The sequence below is a fragment of the Trichogramma pretiosum genome, unplaced genomic scaffold (genome assembly GCF_000599845.2).
Source record: "Trichogramma pretiosum strain Unisexual culture from Peru unplaced genomic scaffold, Tpre_2.0 scaffold23, whole genome shotgun sequence".
Lineage (NCBI taxonomy): Eukaryota > Metazoa > Arthropoda > Insecta > Hymenoptera > Trichogrammatidae > Trichogramma > Trichogramma pretiosum.
This window is the reverse complement of record NW_019641629.1, coordinates 1,752,277-1,771,452: the sequence shown is the minus strand read 5'-3', so window position 1 is coordinate 1,771,452 and position 19,176 is coordinate 1,752,277. Positions and strand designations below refer to the sequence as shown.

At 37.0% G+C, this 19,176-nt stretch overlaps 3 protein-coding genes across 3 annotated transcripts in view; 2 read left to right on the top strand and 1 right to left on the bottom strand.

Annotated features, from left to right (window-relative positions):
• LOC106649416 (myb-like protein U) overlaps positions 1–6,573 on the bottom strand; it is a 53,888-nt gene extending 47,315 nt beyond the window's left edge. The window contains exon 1 of the mRNA XM_023459132.1: positions 6,467–6,573. The gene's annotated coding sequence lies outside the window, so the exon portion shown is untranslated. The remainder of the gene's footprint in view (positions 1–6,466) is intronic.
• Positions 6,574–14,038: 7,465 nt separating this feature from the next.
• On the top strand, positions 14,039–15,138 carry LOC111693702 (protein roadkill-like). Its single transcript, XM_023459125.1, has one exon. The coding sequence runs from the start codon at positions 14,092–14,094 to the stop codon at positions 15,136–15,138; it is 1,047 nt and encodes a 348-aa protein (XP_023314893.1). The 5' UTR covers positions 14,039–14,091.
• Positions 15,139–15,471: 333 nt separating this feature from the next.
• LOC111693709 (speckle-type POZ protein-like) lies at positions 15,472–17,290 on the top strand. Its single transcript, XM_023459136.1, has one exon. The coding sequence runs from the start codon at positions 15,816–15,818 to the stop codon at positions 17,283–17,285; it is 1,470 nt and encodes a 489-aa protein (XP_023314904.1). The 5' UTR covers positions 15,472–15,815; the 3' UTR covers positions 17,286–17,290.
• Positions 17,291–19,176: the final 1,886 nt, after the last annotated feature.

The following is a 19,176-nucleotide window of genomic DNA, read 5'->3' as shown; positions in this document are numbered from 1 at the left end:
TATTTTCCGATTGTTGTGATTTTATTTCGCTCGTGCACACGCATATACACGTGTGTGAAACACGCGTAGAGCCGCGTGTACACCGCTTCGAAATGAAAACGCGCTTAATACCATACTCGCGTAAGTATATATCCGGAACAAAAAGGAGAACAATTTTTTACTTAATTGCAAATTTTCACAGAGAGAGAGAGAGATAGCTGCAGGTATACGCGCGATCTAGATCGATGCTTGTACAGTTAAATGGCAATTACTTGCCGATCGCTTCGCGCATAATGTGGCATTATAAATGAACTGGTAATTTATAAGATATTAAATAGAAACGACGTGTCACCTTCGTTTTCGATCCCCCGAACGACGATATAAACGAGAGAAAGAGGCAACGACAACGAATGTTTATAAAGAATCGACGACGCCGCGGCTAATCGACTATATAACGGCACTTGACGCGCGCAACGAAACCGAAAAATCGGTCGTACAGGTATCTCCGACATTGTGTGAGAAATGCGGGCAGTGAATCGCGACGTTATGTTATACAGTTGGGTTCCACATTGTACATCGACGACGACGACAGGCGTGTGACAGGTTATCGCCGGCACTTATCCTCTTTTTCGAGTCGAATGAGAGAAAAAAAGGACTGATTTCTCAATAAATGCTGCTACATCTGCCTATCGTAAGTCAGCATACGGCGAAGCGTAAAAAAAAATTCTACTACGATTGATTCCTTAAAAATATCTTGAATTTTTCTCCCATATTATCCCTTTGTTTTGTGTATCTTGAAGGATTCGCTGTAGGTAAATATTTGACCGAATCGTTTTATCCGTAAATAAACACGCTTTTATTTCTTCGCATCTCGCTTGGCAATACGCGCGCGCAAAGGTCGTTTTCTTTCAAATTCATGTCCAGTTTACATGAATATACGTAGGAAAGTGAAGAAAGAAAATTTTCCTAACGTTGAAAGATATACAATAATTAAGACAACAATAGATTTGTCAACAAATCCACAACTATCAGAATTTTCCAGAAACTTTGATTATGATCAAAGTAGAGCTATTAAAAGACGTTGACTGAGCAATATATAAATATAGAAATCTGTGTCTGACTGTAAACAATAGCAATAAGCAATCATGATGTAGCCTTCCAATAACTGAAAATAATTGACTATCAAATTAGTTCAAGAGTTGCTTTTGTGCCCTACGTATTATCCTACGTACATTTGATTCATTGAATTTCATAGTACGTTTGCGTAATTTTTCAGACGATATTCAAGAAAAAGAGATAAAAGATGATTAGATCCAGTGACGCAATTAACGATGCACAAAAAGAATGTGAACGTGAAGAAGGTACCAAAGATATCGCATCCAAAAGATACCAACGAAAATCTGGATATAAATTACGATTGCTCACCTATAAAAATACGGTACATTTAGTAAAAATTCGCATATGTTATAAAGATCCCAATAGTAAATATTTCGCATGTGACAAGTGTGAGAAGAAATTCGGGTTCAAATCAGATTTGTCCAGACACCAAAAAGAAGTCCACGAAAGTCCCAAAGATTATGTATGTGACCAATGTGAGAAGAAATTTGTAAATAAGCGAAATTTAGTCTTGCACGTGACAACAATCCATGAGGGTCGCAAAGATTATGCGTGCGACGAGTGCGAGAAGAAATTTGGACGAAAATCATATTTGTTTTACCACCACAGGACAGTCCACGAAGGCCGTAAAGATTACGCATGCGGCAAGTGCGAGAAGAAATTTGGACAAAGATCGGGTTTGCTTTACCATCAAAGAACAGTACACGAAGATCGCAAAGATTACGCGTGTGACAAGTGCGATAAGAAATATGGACTAAAACATGTACTGAACAGACATCAAAAAACTGTCCACGAAGGTCCCAAAGATTATGCATGCGACCAATGTGAGAAGAAATTTGCAAATAAACAAAATTTAGTCTTGCACGTGACAACAATCCATGAGGGTCGCAAAGATTATGCGTGCGACAAATGCGAGAAGAAATTTGGACAAAAATCACATTTGTTTTACCACCAAAGGACAGTCCACGAAGCTCGCAAAGATTTCGCATGCAACAAGTGCGAAAAGAAATTTGGACAAAAATCATATTTAATAAAGCACCAAAAGGTAGTACACGAAGGTCGCAAAAATCTTGCATGCGACCAATGTGAGAAGAACTATGCAAGTAAGCAAAATTTAGACTGGCACATGACAACAATCCATGAGGGTCGCAAAAATTATGCGTGCGACAAATGCGATGAAAAATATGGACTAAAACGTATATTGCTCAAACACCAAAAGACAGTCCACGAATGTCGCAAAGATTACACATGCGACAGGTGCGAAAAGAAATTTACAGAAAAAACGGGTTTGTTCGTACACATAAAGACCATTCATGAGGGTCGGAAAGATTACACATGCGACAAGTGCGAGAAAAAATTTGGACAAAAATCAAATTTGTTGAAGCACCAAAGGACAGTACACGAAGGGCACAAAGATTATGTATGCAGCAAGTGTGAAAAGAAATTTGTGCACAAACGAAACTTGCGCATTCACGAAAAGACAGTCCATGTGGGTTGTAAGGTTTATACATGCGACGATTGTGAGAAGAAATTTGGGCATAAAATCAACTTATCTAGGCACTATAGATCAGTGCACAAAAGTCAGGAAGATTACAAATTCGACAAGTGCGAGAGAAAATTTGAACTCGATGATAATTCGCTTCTCCGCCACAACAAAGGTCATGAAGGTCAAAAAGATTGTGAACACAAAAAGTGCAAAAATGAATCTGAGGTTCCGACAAAATTGAGTGGACAGCAAAACATAGTCCACGAAAACCTCAAAGAATTTCTTATTTTTGATTGCGATAAAACTATTTTAAAATGAAAAGACTTTGACTTTTACTGAGAGTTAGTTGATCAATTATTACATGTAATTCCAACTGTCAAAATCGATTTTCAAGCCCTTGACTCAAGAATACAATTATCAATTTTTACCAAAGTGGGATTGAAAATAATCATAGGTAAACTGTAAATTTTGCGAAAAATATAATTATAACAATTCAATAAACTGACACAAAAGTGTATGAAAATTATACCATTTTTTCGATTAATATCATTCCTGACATCTCCATAAATAGAAACTTAAAAAATGAAGTTTTTCTTTACTATAATAACCAATCACTTAGAAGACATACATACATAAATGTACCAAGACTTGTCAGCCTATTATTCTTTGTAGAATCAGCATACAAAAAATATCTAGGACTCTCGTGTCATTAATATATTAATCTGGTATATATTTTGAACTATCAGTAATCTCTTGCTTCTTATTGATACTTTAAGGGGACACATACACCTTAAACTCAAAAATTTTGATTTTGATTTTGTACTGAGATACAGCTGTTTCCGTGAGCCTTTTTCCTATACTTTAAGTGCTAAATTTTTTCTTCTTTTGCCTTTTCTGGCGAGTAATGTTTTTGGTCATCTATCGTAACTTTCAGAGGGTACCGATTAAGCTTCAGCACCAGGGTTGCGTAAACTTCTTTAGAACATCAATGTTTACGGTTACTACCTCGGATGAGACCATTGATGTTCTGGTGCTGAAGCTTGATCGGTACCCTCTAAAAGTTACGATAGATGACCAAAAACACTACTCGCCAGAAAACGCAAAAGAAGAAAAAATTTAACACGTAAAGTATAGGAAAAAGGCTCATGGCAACAGCTGTAACTCAATGCAAAATCAAAATTTTTTTGAGTTTAACCCATTAACGACCAAAATGCTTGATTTTTTTGTTGGTTTTCGCAGCGATTTTTTTTGTAGTTTTAGACCTTAAAAAAATTTCGCAGGACCTATATCGATGTAAAATTTAATGCCCTTTCAGAAACTGAGCGCAAAATTTTGATTTTTTGCGTAATAAAAAAGTTATAGCTACTTAAACAAAAAAAAACGTAAAAATTTTTGCAAAAAATCGAGTTTTCGATTTTTTTTCGCCATGTTACCGGTAAGGAATCACGATATAAATATGATCAGGGGTGATCACGACTATCAAAGTATCTCAGAGAATTTTTATGGAATTTTCGAACCATTACTTCAAACAAAAAATAACTCATATTCATATAAAACATGACCCATTTTTACTCGAAAACTATTGAATTTAGAGAAAAAGTGCACAGAACGAAGATTTGAAAAGTGGTTCAAAAATTCCACAAAAAATCTCTGAGATACTTTGATAGTCGTGATCACCCCTGATCATATTTATATCGTGATTCCTTACCGGTAACATGGCGAAAAAAAATCGAAAACTCGATTTTTTGCAAAAATTTTTACGTTTTTTTTTGTTTAAGTAGCTATAACTTTTTTATTACGCAAAAAATCAAAATTTTGCGCTCAGTTTCTGAAAGGGCATTAAATTTTACATCGAAATAGGTCCCTGCGAAATTTTTTTAAGGTCTAAAACTACAAAAAAAATCGCAGCGAAAACCAACAAAAAAATCAAGCATTTTGGTCGTTAATGGGTTAAGGTGTATTCGTCCCCTTAACGTCTGAATTGAACGTTCTCCGACAAATTTTTTAATAATGTACATCAACTTAAAATTGTTCAAAATTTTTTCACATGTCATCTCTTTCGTAAAGTTGTACGTACTGACGAACACGTGGTCAGAATTGTCAAAAAATTAACATATCTAACGAATATATATTCGATCAAAGCCATAATTGTAAATTCGAAGAAAAAGTAATCAGATCCGAACAATGTGCTAAATTCATTTCTCCAGGATTTCGGTAGCGCTGTTTGCGCTAAAGTTTTAAAAACTTCCTCACAAATAACTCTTGCACCGACCGCGAAAATCATCTTCTAATCTCTCTTTTCCTCTATACAAAATCTGTGTAATAAATCGCGATCTCGTGTATATTGCACATCGGCACATCTTATACAGGCCGAGGCGTAACGAGAACTATTTAAGTTAACATTATTACGTATTTATATATATACCCTCGCGCGATGAATAATTCAACGACGGAGAATGATAAAAAAAAAAAATTAATCTTCCTCGTCGAAATTATATCACAGCCACTTAACGGACGGATCGAATAATCTTTCGCAGCTCGTATACGTATCGTATAATAACGCGCGCGTGTACATGTGTCACGCATGTACCTCTCTCTACATATATATACACACGTACTCTCGGTGCATCGCGCGGAGGCCTCATTATAACTAAATATTATTATCCCGCGCTCGCGATTTAATAAGTTCAACGTATTCCGCGCACCGGATAATTTTCCCTCTGTGCGTACCGTATATATACGCACTATACGTACGCGCCATATAATACGGGGCATAAATTAACGTTTAAGCGTTTGTTTATCTTGTGTGTGCGTGTACACACATACGAGCGCCTCGCGCAACACCTAATACGTTTTATTTGTCACTACATATATATGCATAGCTCGAGCGAATAACGTACAGAAAAAAAAAGGAGAAGTCTGGATCGTTGACTGTCTATTATATAAAAAATCCCTCGAACGACCTGTGATCCTCGAAAAAAAATAATAAAAAAATCATAATAACGAGGATATAACCGAGAGAGCTCGTTATTGGATGTATGTATAATTGCAGGCCAGTACTTGGGCATACCTTCACGCTCGCGCTCGCTTCGCGGAGTATAATATGTCCTGCGCGCCGATTAATAGACTACTATACATATAGCGTACAGCATAACATTTACCGAAGACGAAGCTCTCGTATCACGAGAAAATTTCGATTAAGAATTTTCCAGGTATATACAGCACGTGAAGACCTGTGTTGCGTGGGAGGGAGGATCGCGATCGGAGCTATAATATACGCTATACGCGCGGCTAAACGTATACGCGGCGAGATTAAATTGAATCCGAGAGTCGTTTACTCGGGTCGAATGGAAAATTGCGCGCGCACATATATGTGCCGAGTGCGCGGATACAACGTATCATTATACGAGCTTAATATTTAACGCGTGTGCCTGTACGATCAGGTACGCCCATTTATTGGCTATTTTCATTAGGAGCATTAGATTGAAACATCAGTTTGGCGGCGGTGCCAACGGGACGCGATAAATATGAATCATTCCGCTGATTATGCGGACCTTTTTTCTCCCCGGCGTTAAATTGAAAAATTATTTTAGGATCGCGAGTCGTAATTGATTGCAGTGTGCGCGCGGCTGCGTACTAAGATCGGACCCAGCGCAACACATTTTTTATATATTATTATTATTTATATTTTGTAAAGCTCGCGAGTGCGTAACCGGTAGAGCGAGCGCATTGTAAAAATTAGAATGAAGTGTCTCGACGAGGCGGTAAATTTCGTCAATTTACTTCGCCGATTCGTTCGATGGAAATATGGCGTTTTGGTCGAGTCCTTAAAAAAAATATCAAAGAAAAGATAAAAGATCAAAGAAAATAATGAAACTAAAAAACCTTCTTCCTTGACGTTGTTCTTCTCGCTTGCCTCCTATTTCTCCATAAAATTTAGCTCGTATTTGAGTACATAATGCGCATCGAAATAAAATCATTTTCGTTACCGTTACTATATACACACACAACACACACACACACACAGGCGCTTGTGGACGAGAGCTTATATTATAGCTCCGGCATGCCATTGAATTTTACGCTGCGCTACTGCACACAGGCCGGTAACCCTCATTAAAGTCACAAAAAAATACGCGGAGCCTGGGAGAGAAAGAGAGAAAAAGAGGCAAAAATAAAACAATTTGCAGCTTCATTCGACATTATGTGCATTATATATATTTTTTATATTATACATGGGTAGATCTAGAAATAAAATGCAGTTTCGTTAACTAAAAAAGGTGAATTTTTTTTTTGCTTTTTTAATGATATTTTACCATATAAGAAACTTTTAACGTCAGCTTTTTTAAATTCATTAAATTAAAAATATTGGTATAATACACAATATAAAATAGAATACAAAAAATTACACATACGTGCACAATCGATTGAGGTTTTTGGAATGAAAAAGAATAATTAATTAATGAAAAAAGCTAACAAGAAGCCGGTAAATAAGATACTAGATTTGTCGTCCTCTCAAACAAAAAAGTGATAAAAAAATATCTATCTTCAAATTTCATGTTCACGTGTTTTTTTTTCATCCCTAGGACTCCTAGGAACAAATTTGCGGGGGTCCGGGCACCTGGGCGAGCAAAAAAAATTTCACCTTTTTTTGTTAACGAAACTACATTGTTTATTTTAAATTTGTCCATATACGGGTATACGCGTGAGTGTGTATAAACTCGGAGTGTGTATATGGAGGAAAAAGAGAGCTCCATAATCGAGCGAACGAATCGTCTTCCGAAGCGTTAAGCGAAACGCCATGCAAAACGTCGACCCCGGCCGCGTGTACAGCCAGAAAAAAAAACAAATGAAAAAAAATAAAATAAAATAAAAAGATCGCCGAAAAGAAAAAAAGAAGGGAAAAGAACTGCCAGGCGGGCGCGAGAAGACGAATGTCGAAGATCGAATTTTCAGTGTCTGGCGGTGTACACAAGGTGTGCGTATATGCGCGTGCGTCTGTGTAAAAGAGAGAGAGAGAGAGAGAGAAAGAGTCTCGATTTCGAGAGACGCGCGAGCGAGGCGCACATGCAACTCGATATCTTTCGGGATTTTTGTTGCTCGGCTGGTGTGTAAGTGTTGTTGTATGTATACACACGTACACACGCGCATACACAGACACGTATTATATAGAGTTCGCGCGGAAACCGACGAGTCTGCGGTCTCAATCCGCTCGAAGGTCTGTTGTTGCTGTTAAAAGAAACTATGTACCTTTCAAGCCGGTACATCGTATCTATTTTTATGCGATTTTTTGTTGTTGTTGTTGCAGCAACCTTTCGTTTGTTTTCCCTCTTTCTTATCTTTCTTTTTGTTGTAATTTATCGAAATGAATAGGAAATCGTTACTTCAAAGTCTGCTACAAGATCGACCATTTCATGAATTATTTTTTCTAATGCAACATTTCTTTTTAACTAAGCAATATGATACCTTCCCCCGTTTGCTACTCTAGACTTTTCAAATAAATACAAACAAAGATGCTTTGTACCCAAACATTAATTATTAAATTCTATATCAAGTAATGTAATAAAGAGTCATCGTAAAATTTATGTTGTAAAGCAAGATTAAACTATGTAATATAAATTTTATATTTTTCAGTAGGACGATTTGCAGCAATAATATTCAAATAATAAAAAAGAAGTTAACTTATATTTTATGTAGTAATTTGCTACTTAGGTTTATAGAAATCTAGCGCGCTCGTTGCATTCGATAAAACAAAGCCAAAAGTTTATAAATGCGAAAAAAAAAACGCAAAAAAATTATGGCAGACTACTGAACTGTAGTGCCGGTGGTCTGGGAACCATGGGAAATGAACCTCGGCCCGACCCCCCTTTAATTTGGAAAGCGCGGAAGTCGAGGACGGTACGATTTAAAGGGCATCGACCGAGCGGACCCCGACGCGGACACCCCTCGGTGAAGAGGGGGCCGCGCGGGGCGCATACGGGAGCCGATTAATGTGCCGGTTTTATTCACTCCATATGTAAAGTTACAACGTATATGTTTTTCGGCGATATCATCGATCGAGCCTACACGAGGCGGTCGAAAACACTTACTACGCATACACGCTCAAGACAACAGTCCCGATGGTGGAGGCGCGAGCCCGGCTTATATAGTAAGCTTGGCAATTTTCTCGCCACTTGCGGGTACCGGCTCGACGACATCTGGCGGTGGAGGCGCGCGGAGGTAACGTCGGTATCGTACGATACTACGTATGCAGCGTGCAGCTGAGCTGCGCGTCGTCTGCTCGACGCGCGACGCCTATGTAGCAGTCTGTCATGCGCACGACGCAGCGCGCACGAAAAATTCAACTCGTCTGTGTGTATACCGCGTGCAATCGATGCGGTCGCGATTGTACGTTAAAAGTTTTTATGTTTTCATCGAGCGAGAGAACATCGTTCGCGACTTCTCGAAACGATAATTCGTTTGTTCCGAGGCTGATACATGAATAGAGATTAAAAAAATTTAAGTGTCTTTTGCGCTCGATATTGAAACGCACGACGACGCGCGCATGCGAGCACGAACGAGCTGGAAAAAAAAGCTAGAGGAGGAGCCGAGTAGTTATCTTATCGAAAAAATAAATTGTTTATCGTTTTAAGCTTTTGATTATACACACGTATAGCTTCTTCTTTCTCTCTTTCTCTTGGCTTCTACATCGACATTATTATTTTATATATAACGTACCTTGTCCAGCGCGTGCAATAATTTAATAGCGCCGCGCAAAAGCCGAGCTCTAGCTTATATCGTTATATTCGTTATTATTATATAAAGTATAAAACGCGCTGCTCCATGAGGTAAGACTCTGCGTGGAGTCATAAAAAGTCTCCGCTATATATACAGAGGCCTGTGTACGATCGTTTTACCTCGGAATCGTGGAAAATTCATCTCCGGCGATTCGCTCGTAACGAGCACAACGACGGAAAGAGAATATAGGTAGAAGGAGAAGGAGAAAAAAAACAAAAAACTGTTGCACCTCTTTCCGATGCAATAAATTCGCAATAAATAAATTTCCAGGAGGAAACGATGGTGACCGCGAGATCGAGCCGCCTGAACTCTGAGAAAAATTCTTCGGTAGCGTGGTGAAAAAAAAACAACAATAACGAAACACAGCGTATACGTTCGCGCGTACAATGGTGAATGCGGCCTTTTCGGGGGAGCGAGCGGCAATGATAAATCGTGTCGATCCGCGTGCATACGTAATAATACAAGCCTGCAGCGACATCATGGTACGTGCGCATGAATCGCAAATGTGTCCTGACTGCGTGCACGTATACGATCGGTTCAGTCGCAAAACGTTGGTTTTCGTGTACTACGTGGTGGACAATTTTTTTTTCTTCCTCATTTTTGTGTGTTTTTTCGGGGTGACGGACGCGCCAAGCGTCGTCGTCGTCGTCGTCTTGCCGTCACGCCGTGTTACATGTATAGCGCGGGTGAACCGGTAAATTTTTGTGTGCCGATGGGCATTGGACACATATAACAGAGACAGCAGTACACACGCGTGTCACTCGCGATCAGCCACAGCTCTTGTGGTTAACGTATTTTTTTATACGCTATAAGAATCGAGAGAAATATTCAAGAGGGGAAAAAAAAGAGTCGACTACATTTTTCTCTCTCTCTTTCGAACGAGCGAACGGAGAAATTGTCACGCATCGACATTACACAAATTTAATGTAAAGGTTCGAAAATATAAACAACAACATACATCTTACTAGAGACGTCTAATATCGTGTGTTTATTATGTAAATATACAGCTACCGTCGGTCAGTGCAGATCGTCGTATGTTTAGGTCTGTTACTGCTGCTGCTCTGCACGCGAGCCGAAGCTCGTTTTCTCGCGCTCCTCGGCACTTCTCTTATCTCTCGACATATAGTTGTGCATAGGTCTATACGGCAACCACTGCATATATACAGCAGTAATCGTAGTTATATTAGCGGGCTCGTGTCCGCGTCTTGTGTGTGTGTGGGTATATAAATGGCATACATATATCGCAGCTGGCCAGTACACGTAACACAGCTCAGCCAGCAGCAGCCGGTCTATATGAAAACTCAATTCTGTCGAGCGACTTGCATAGTATATAAGGCACGGGTTAGATTTGTAGGTGGTTGTGTGCGCGCAATGCACACATTTATAAAACCGAGATCGTGACTGGCGTCTGTGTGTATATGTAAGTGTGCACAGAGGGACATTCTCACGCGTACACCACATAATATAACACACGTCCGTACGAAGTCGACGCGCGATTTTTCACATATCCGAGCCCGCGCGTATCCTATATAATACGTCTGAGCCGGGCACGCGGTTGAAGTTGGATTAATTAGCTCTCAAAGGTGACGCGCTGATTAAAGTCGAGAGCTATACGTATACACGCGCTTATGAGGCAGCAATAGAATATGCATGCGCGGCGTTGAATACTTGCTTAATGCGATATGCTATTTGCGGGCACAAAAATCGCCTATAAACGAATAATGTAATTGGAATGTGCCTCAGTTTAGAACAATATGATGCTGCTGCTATGCGCATATAATATGCAAGCTAAACAAAGCGGCCAACCTATATACAAGTCGCCCGATCGCGTCTATTAATTTCGGATCCTATTGTTATTGTCGATCGTCTGTATGAAAAAAATTCTTCACATAATAAATACAGTGAAGCTTCCCGCTAACAACCAATACTGGTCATTAAATTGCTCATACATAGTCCCGGCAAAGCTATCATATTGGAAAGTAAAAGATTTCGCAGGGCGCAGCACCTATCGTTCGATGCGTGTGCGTCCGGTCCGCGATTTACGAATGACCTTACAGTCTCGCGTGTAGCGGCTGTGTACCTTTTGGCGCACTTTAGCCACGGATCGTTGCTGCGTTCAGCCGCTAACTCTTGAACTTATCTCAGTCTCAGTGTCGTGCAAAACTAAAACATACGTGCGTGTCTCCTTTGTGTTGAATATCGCTAAAAGTTTCAGTTGATCAAGCTGTAATTAGATTCTACTACAAGCTGTCACGTATTCAAGTCAAAATGGCATCAAAAAAACGTGTGAGGGCTTCTACTACAGTCGTTTCGGATACGTGCGTTTATACATGGACGATTAAGAATTATACTTTGATAAAATCAAAAGTTGGAGAAAAAATAGAATCCCCGAGATTTAGCGTTGGTAACGATGAAAAAAAATACTTCAATTTGGAATTATACCCTGCAGGTGATCGTGCGGAAAAGACGGGATCGTTTATCGTTGGTCTTATTTTCAAAGGAACTAATTCAAAAAATAAACCGGATTAACTCATATGTAGGGCCACGATATCAGTTATTACAGATAAAAAAGTCGCCATTCAGCATACGATACATGAAGAATTTGAGAGAAATTCAGGCTGGAATGCGAACTTTCATGAAGTGAAAAATATTAATAAATTGATTTCTTCCAAGAATACTCTGACTATTGAATGTGAATTAGAAGTTTTCAAGCAATGTTTTTACAATGAGATTGAGTCTTATGATGAATCTGACGCACAGAAAGATGAGAATTTTGATAAAGCGAGACTTAACTTGTCATATCCCAGTGAAGAATTCAGTGATGTCAAGTTATCAACTTCTAATGGAAAAACTATCAAAGCACACAAAATAATACTTGCATCTGCCAGTCCAGTATTTAAGGCCATGTTTACCCATGACATGTTGGAAAATAAAAACAATACCATCAAGATAACTGACATTTCTCACAATATTTTAGTTGAATTGATGCGATACATCTACACAGGTCAAATTGAAGTTAACAAAACAGATATGGTTCTTCAGCTTTTAGCAGTGGCAGAAAAGTACCAAATATCTCATTTGAAAATTAAGTGTGAAAAAGTATTATGTGCTGTATTATCTACTGAAGATGCAGTTGAGTTTCTAGCATATGCTCATAAATATAATGCAAAGCATTTAGAAAAGGCAGTATTAAAGTTTGTCAATGCTCACCCACGATCACTTGACTCAGAGCAACTTAATAGAATATCTGATCCTGACGTACTAATCAAAATAACACATTCATTAAGAGAATCAATAACAAGATGGAAACATTGATTAAAATCAGTGTAGATACACATAGGATTGTGTGGAAGAGTTTAGCTAATTAATTTGATTTTTTGCAACTTCATTATTTCTAAAATATGATTTATAGAATCATAAAAAAACTGTTTAATTTGCAAAAATCCATGAATGATAATTTGAAAAGCGTTCCTAATATATTTGTTTCGTTAAGCTAAAAACATTTTTAAGCTGTATAGCCTTTGCAATTTAATCACAAATTTTTCTACATTTTATATATTTCAATATATGGTTCATTGCATAGAAAGTACTTGATAAAGAATTTTCTGTAATGCTAGTATGATTTAATAATAACACTACTTTGAATGTAATTTGAAATTTTGTCATTATATAAATAATGTACATCAATAAATATTCTCAAATTGCTGTTTAAACTAATTTTCTGGTTCCATTTATCATTTCATTCAAGTTCAACCAATGATATGATTTGTGAGAGCTTATTTAATATTAGTAATAATCTGAGAAAAAATTATGAGTAGTTTTTCATGCTGGTCTACTTCGCTGGTTTTATCATCACAATTATATAGATAGAATATTAAATCGATTAATTAAGCTTTTTGATGCTTTTTCTCATCCAAATAGGTCTAACCTGCCAATACTGTATCATATTATCTCAATTTAATACCGATATATAGATAAACAAGTCTGCAGCCGCATCCAAGTTCAGTTATATCCTATCCTATCATTCGCCCTAAAATTTAGACTCGGAAATATCATTCTACATGTTGTGACGCGTATAATTTTATGCTTCTCTTACACCGATGCTACTTGCGTAGATACACATACGCGTCTAAATACAGAAAAATTGCCTAAACGATTATACGAATATTATGTAATTGAAATGTGCCCCTGTTAAATAATACGATGCTGCTGCTACACGCGTGCATACAATACAATGCAGTATATTTTGGACTATACGTATGATATAATGCTGTGCGTTTTGACGTCTCTTCCGCATGCAAGTCCCGAGCGAGTCACGCTTCAAAACGTGAAAAATTAAAGGCATGCGAGACGCGCCGCAAAACATAAAGTAACGATGATATGTTTCATGGATCATGATTATTGCCGAAAAGTATCATATACTTTCGTCACTCGAGCCAAACTGTCGCTTCTTACACGAAAACAAAGGCAAATCTAACCACACTCCCACGCGAGTGGCGACTAGCGAGCCGATATCATTTTAAGCGAGATACACATACCGTATCTCGCAATATAGATTCACATACCGTATAAGCTATACTTTTGAGCGCTCTGTACTTTTTACCGCGTAAGTGTCCTCAATTCCCGTATAGACACGTAAGTACGTAACGTCGCTTAGTTCGGCCACTGGAAAGTGGCATCAACTCGTGTTCTTTTTCAAGTAATAAGATTCTATAAGCCATCACGTATTTATTAAAATGTCATCAAAACAACATATGAAGGCTTCTACGACAGTCGCTTCGGCTGAGACCGTTTATACATGGACGATTAAGAATTATCGTTTAATAAAATGTAAAGTTGGAGAAAACATAGAATCCCCAAAATTTAGTGTTGGAAGTGATAATAAAGTATATTTCAATTTGGAATTATTCCCTGAAGGTCAATGTGCGGAAGTTGAAGGATTATTCAATTCTCTTTATCTTACTTATCTGAAAACTGATTCAACGAAGATACTAGATAAACTCATATGTAAAAGTACAATATCAGTTATTAGAGATAAAAAAGTTGTTACTGAACTGAAAGTACATGAAGATTATCTGAAAACTAATTCCTGGGGTAGAACGAAATTTTATGATCTTAATAAGATTGACGATTTAATTTCCCTGAAGAACACTGTAACTTTTCGATGTGAACTAGAAATTTTTACTGAATATATTAACAATGAAAATGAGACTGATAACGAGACTGAAGATGAGAATTTTGAAGAAAAGAAATTCAACTTGCCATTTCCCAGTGAAGAACTCAGTGATATTGAGTTGTCAACTTCTGATAAAAAAACTATAAGGGCACACAAATTTGTACTCGCTATGATCAGCCCAGTATTTAGAGCGATGTTTACCCATGACATGTTGGAAACTAAAAACAATACCATCAAGATAATTGATACTTCTCACAATATTCTAGTTGAAATGTTGCGATTCATGTATACAGGTGAGATTGAAATTAACGAAACAGATATGATTCTGCAGCTTTTAGCAGTGGCTGATAAATACCAAATTGATAATTTGAAAATCAAGTGTGGAAAATTGTTATATGCTGAATTATCTACTGAAAATGCAATTGAGTTTTTAACATCTGCTAACAAATATAATGCGATGCACTTGGAAAATAAAGTATTGAAGTTTGTTACTGCTCATCCGCAATTACTTGATTCAGAACAACTAAAGATAGCTGATCCTGCTTTACTACTCAAAATAGTATATTCATTGAGAGAAGCATTATTAACAAAACAGAAGAAACCTTGATCAGACTGTGTATAGGACCAAATATAGGATTAAGTGTAAGAAGCATTTAGCTAATAAATTTGAAATTTTACCACTTTGTTATTTCTGAGGTACAATTTATAAAATCATGCTGAAACTGTTTAATTTTCAAGAAGTAATTAACAGGGATATAAGAAGCATTTTGTAATATATTCATTTTGTTGAACTAAATATTCTATAAGCACTAAGTTTTATTCCACATATAATTTTGTAATTTTGCCAATCATTAATCAAAACTTCTTTTATAGTTGATATATTATAATATTCTTATATAGTTGATTCAATACATGGTTTATTGCATAGTAAGCGTTTGATAAAGAATTTGTTTGTTACACTAAACTTATAAGTTTATATTTTCAATTTAATTTGTAATATTGTCATCATATAAATGAAGTACATCAATAAATATTTTCAAATCACTGTTGAAACTAATTTTCTAATTTGATTCATCATTTCATTCTAGTCGAACCAATGATCTGATGTGTGAGTACATATTAATATTAGCTACCCCCCTAGATTAATGATGATATGTTCCATGGACCATGATTATTGCTGACTGCTGAGAAGTATCACATACTTTCGTTATTTGAGCTGAGCTGTTGTTTCTTACAAACACAAAGGCAAATTTAAATCCCATCCCTACGAGAGTGGCGAGTCCGATGTTATTTGCACTTTTTAGCAAGAGACAATATGTAAACTCAGAGTCGCGATTAAACGTATTCGTAATTAGAGTAGCTATATTTGTGGGAGCTGTTGCTGTAATTTTTGGGGCGCTAAAGGTGTTTACTTCCGGTTTAGCCACGGAACAGCTTCGCTTAGTTTCGTCTGTAGCCACTAATATTTTTACTCTCTTAGTGCATAGGCTGGCTGCAAGAGAACTGGCGCTAGCAACATGCTCTTTTATGAAGTTGTCCAAACATTACGCCGTGGCGGCCACGCAAGAAGTAGCAATATTTTCTTTCCGAACTTTCGTGAGTGCACGTGTGGCATCTCTTGATGTGAAATCTATAACAGTTTTAGTTGATCAAGTAATAAAATTATATAAGTTATCACGTGTTCAAGCCAATATGCCATCAACTCAACGAATAAAGAGCACTACTATAGTTCATACGGACAAGTGCATTTATACATGGACAATAAAGAATTACAGTTTGTTAGAACTGGAGGTAGGAGAACCAATATTATCCAATGATTTTATCGTTGGAAGTGATTATGGTAAACATTGCTTCAATTTGGAATTATACCCTAATGGCAATAGTGAAAATCAGGGATTTGTTACTATATATCTTTGTTACATAGGAAGTGACTTAGAAGCAAAACAAGAAGAATTAATGTGTAAATACAAGCTAACAGCTATCAGAAATGGAAAAGTCATCAAAACTTTCATCTACGATGTAGATTTTGCAAAGATGACAAGCATGGGCCTAAGAATTCTTGAAGAGAAAAATATTGACAGATTAATTACTTCTAAGGATACTGTAACTTTTAAATGTGAGTTAGACATTTTCAAGGGCTTTTTACATAATGGCAATGAAACTGACAATGAAACTGACCATGAAACTGACAATGAAACTGAAGATGAGATTATTGATAAAAAGAAATTCAAGTTGGCATTTCCTTGTGAAGAATTCAGTGATGTCAAATTGAGAACTTCTGATAAATTTATCATACCTGCACACAAATTTGTACTTGCTACGGTCAGTCCAGTATTTAGAGCCATGTTTACCCATGACATGTTGGAAACTAAAAACAATACCATTGAGATAACTGAAACTTCTCACAATATTTTAATTGAAATGTTGAGATACATTTACACAGGTGAGATTGAAATTGACAAAACAGATATGATTCAGCAGCTATTAATAGCAGCTGATAAGTATGAAATTGATGATTTAAAAATTGAGTGTGGAAAACTATTATATGCTAAATTAACAACTGAAAATGCAATTGAGTTTCTAATATTAGCTTATACATGTAATGCAGAACGTTTAGAAAATAAACTATTGAGGTTTCTTACTACAAACACAAAGTTACTTGATTCAGAACTACTAAAGACAGCTGATCCTGCTCTACTACTCAAAATAACACATTCATTAAGAGAAAAATTAACAGGGCAGACGACACTTTGACAGAAACCAGACTAATTAGATGTAGGAAATAATACTGAAATTGTTGAATTTGTAAAAAGTAATCAATGTTGATATAAGAAGTATTTTATATTATATTAATTTTGTTGAACTAAAATCGTTTTAAGCAGTTGCATGTATTTGATTTCAGATATTGTTTGTAATCTTACAAACTGATCATCACAACTTTTTTATTGTTGATGATTAAATACATGGTTTATTGAAAAAAAGCTTTTAATAAAGAATTTTCTTTGTAACGCTAAATGTATAAGCTTATTTAAACATTATTTTCAATTTAATTTGTAATATTGTCATCATGCAAATGAAATATATCAATAAATGTTTTCAAATCACTACTGAAGCTAACTTTCTGATTTGATTTATCATTTCATTCTGATAAAAATGTTCAATCAGTAATCCTTTGCGTATGAGCGTGTATTAGTTAAACTAAGAAAAACTATGAGTAGTTCTTTGTGTTAGCCTATTTCAGCGGTGATAAATATAATTATGAAACATCATAAGGAACAAAAAAAATTAATCAGTCCATAAAGAAAGTGAAAGATGATCTGTCGAGTGTTCATCATATACTGCAATTGTCCATAATCTAGCTTATGTACAATAGCCGTGGAAGGGTAACATTAGAGAGCCAATTAATAGTGGCACAATATCACAGAGTTGAAATCTAGGGTGGTATACGATCTCTCCCATACCTAACGCTCTATGCATGTGACTATCTCTCTTGCTGCGGTAACGCATCCGTAAAACAATAATTACACCTGTACTGCAGGTATGTACATGGTCTACTCGTATATTTAAGCTTATTACGAGCGTGTACACAAACGATATATATTTATGTATGCATGTGTGTATGTGTGTGTGTGTGTGTGTGTGTATAACAGCAATAAATTTCGAGAGCGATCGCTCGCGCGCTGCTATATTAAAACAAACAAACAACCACCTAAGAGAGTACGCATATACATTTACATATTGGCCTACGAACGTGTCAACAATATTCACAGCCTTCATGACGTCCCAGGATATATATTAATATAATATACCTCGCTCTTGCCTAATATTAATCTTCATTATGAGCGAATTCGATTTGCTCTCTCTCTCTCTCGCTGCTTTGCGCGACGTCGCCACGCTTACCCCGTGCTACACGAATAAAAAAAAATAATAATGAAATTGCCACAATTGTCGTCGCGCGCATTTATGCGTTGTATACATTTACTGCGCGCCCGAGAGAGAGAGAGAGAGAGAGAGATGCGTGAAAATTTATAATTTATTATTAGTATATCCTCGGACCTCGACGTAATGCATTGCGCACACACACAAGTGCGTGAGAGACACTCGTTACATAGGCAGCTGTGGACAGCAGCAGGTAGACGCACATATACACACACACACGTATATCTGATTGGAATCGCCGATTTATGCCTTTTACCGCGCGGGTTTGTTATAATACAAAAGTATCGTATCCTATACCTAAATACCTCCGGTGTTTCGACGCATCTCGTGTCTTTGTGCCATTTCGACGAGCGGGAGGAGACAGCGGCTCTTATCCGCGCGCGAGCCATATAATTTAGTACTTATTTGGATCTTACACACACACATACACACCGGCATACGTATAGCATGAAGTTCGCACGAATTCGAGAATGCATTAATTATCGTGCGTATAGCGAAACAAAGAATCCGGCAGCGTATAACGATCGGTAATGATCGTTACGCGAATTCAATGCTACGCGTATAAATATATATATGATCGGTATATACGTGAGTGCAGAATAAAATAATATAATTGCCGATCTCTCGCTCGCGCGATCGCAGGCGAAAATTAATGTCATTATAACGTTGAATGCTTTATGGATCGTGTGCGCTCGAGACTGCGATG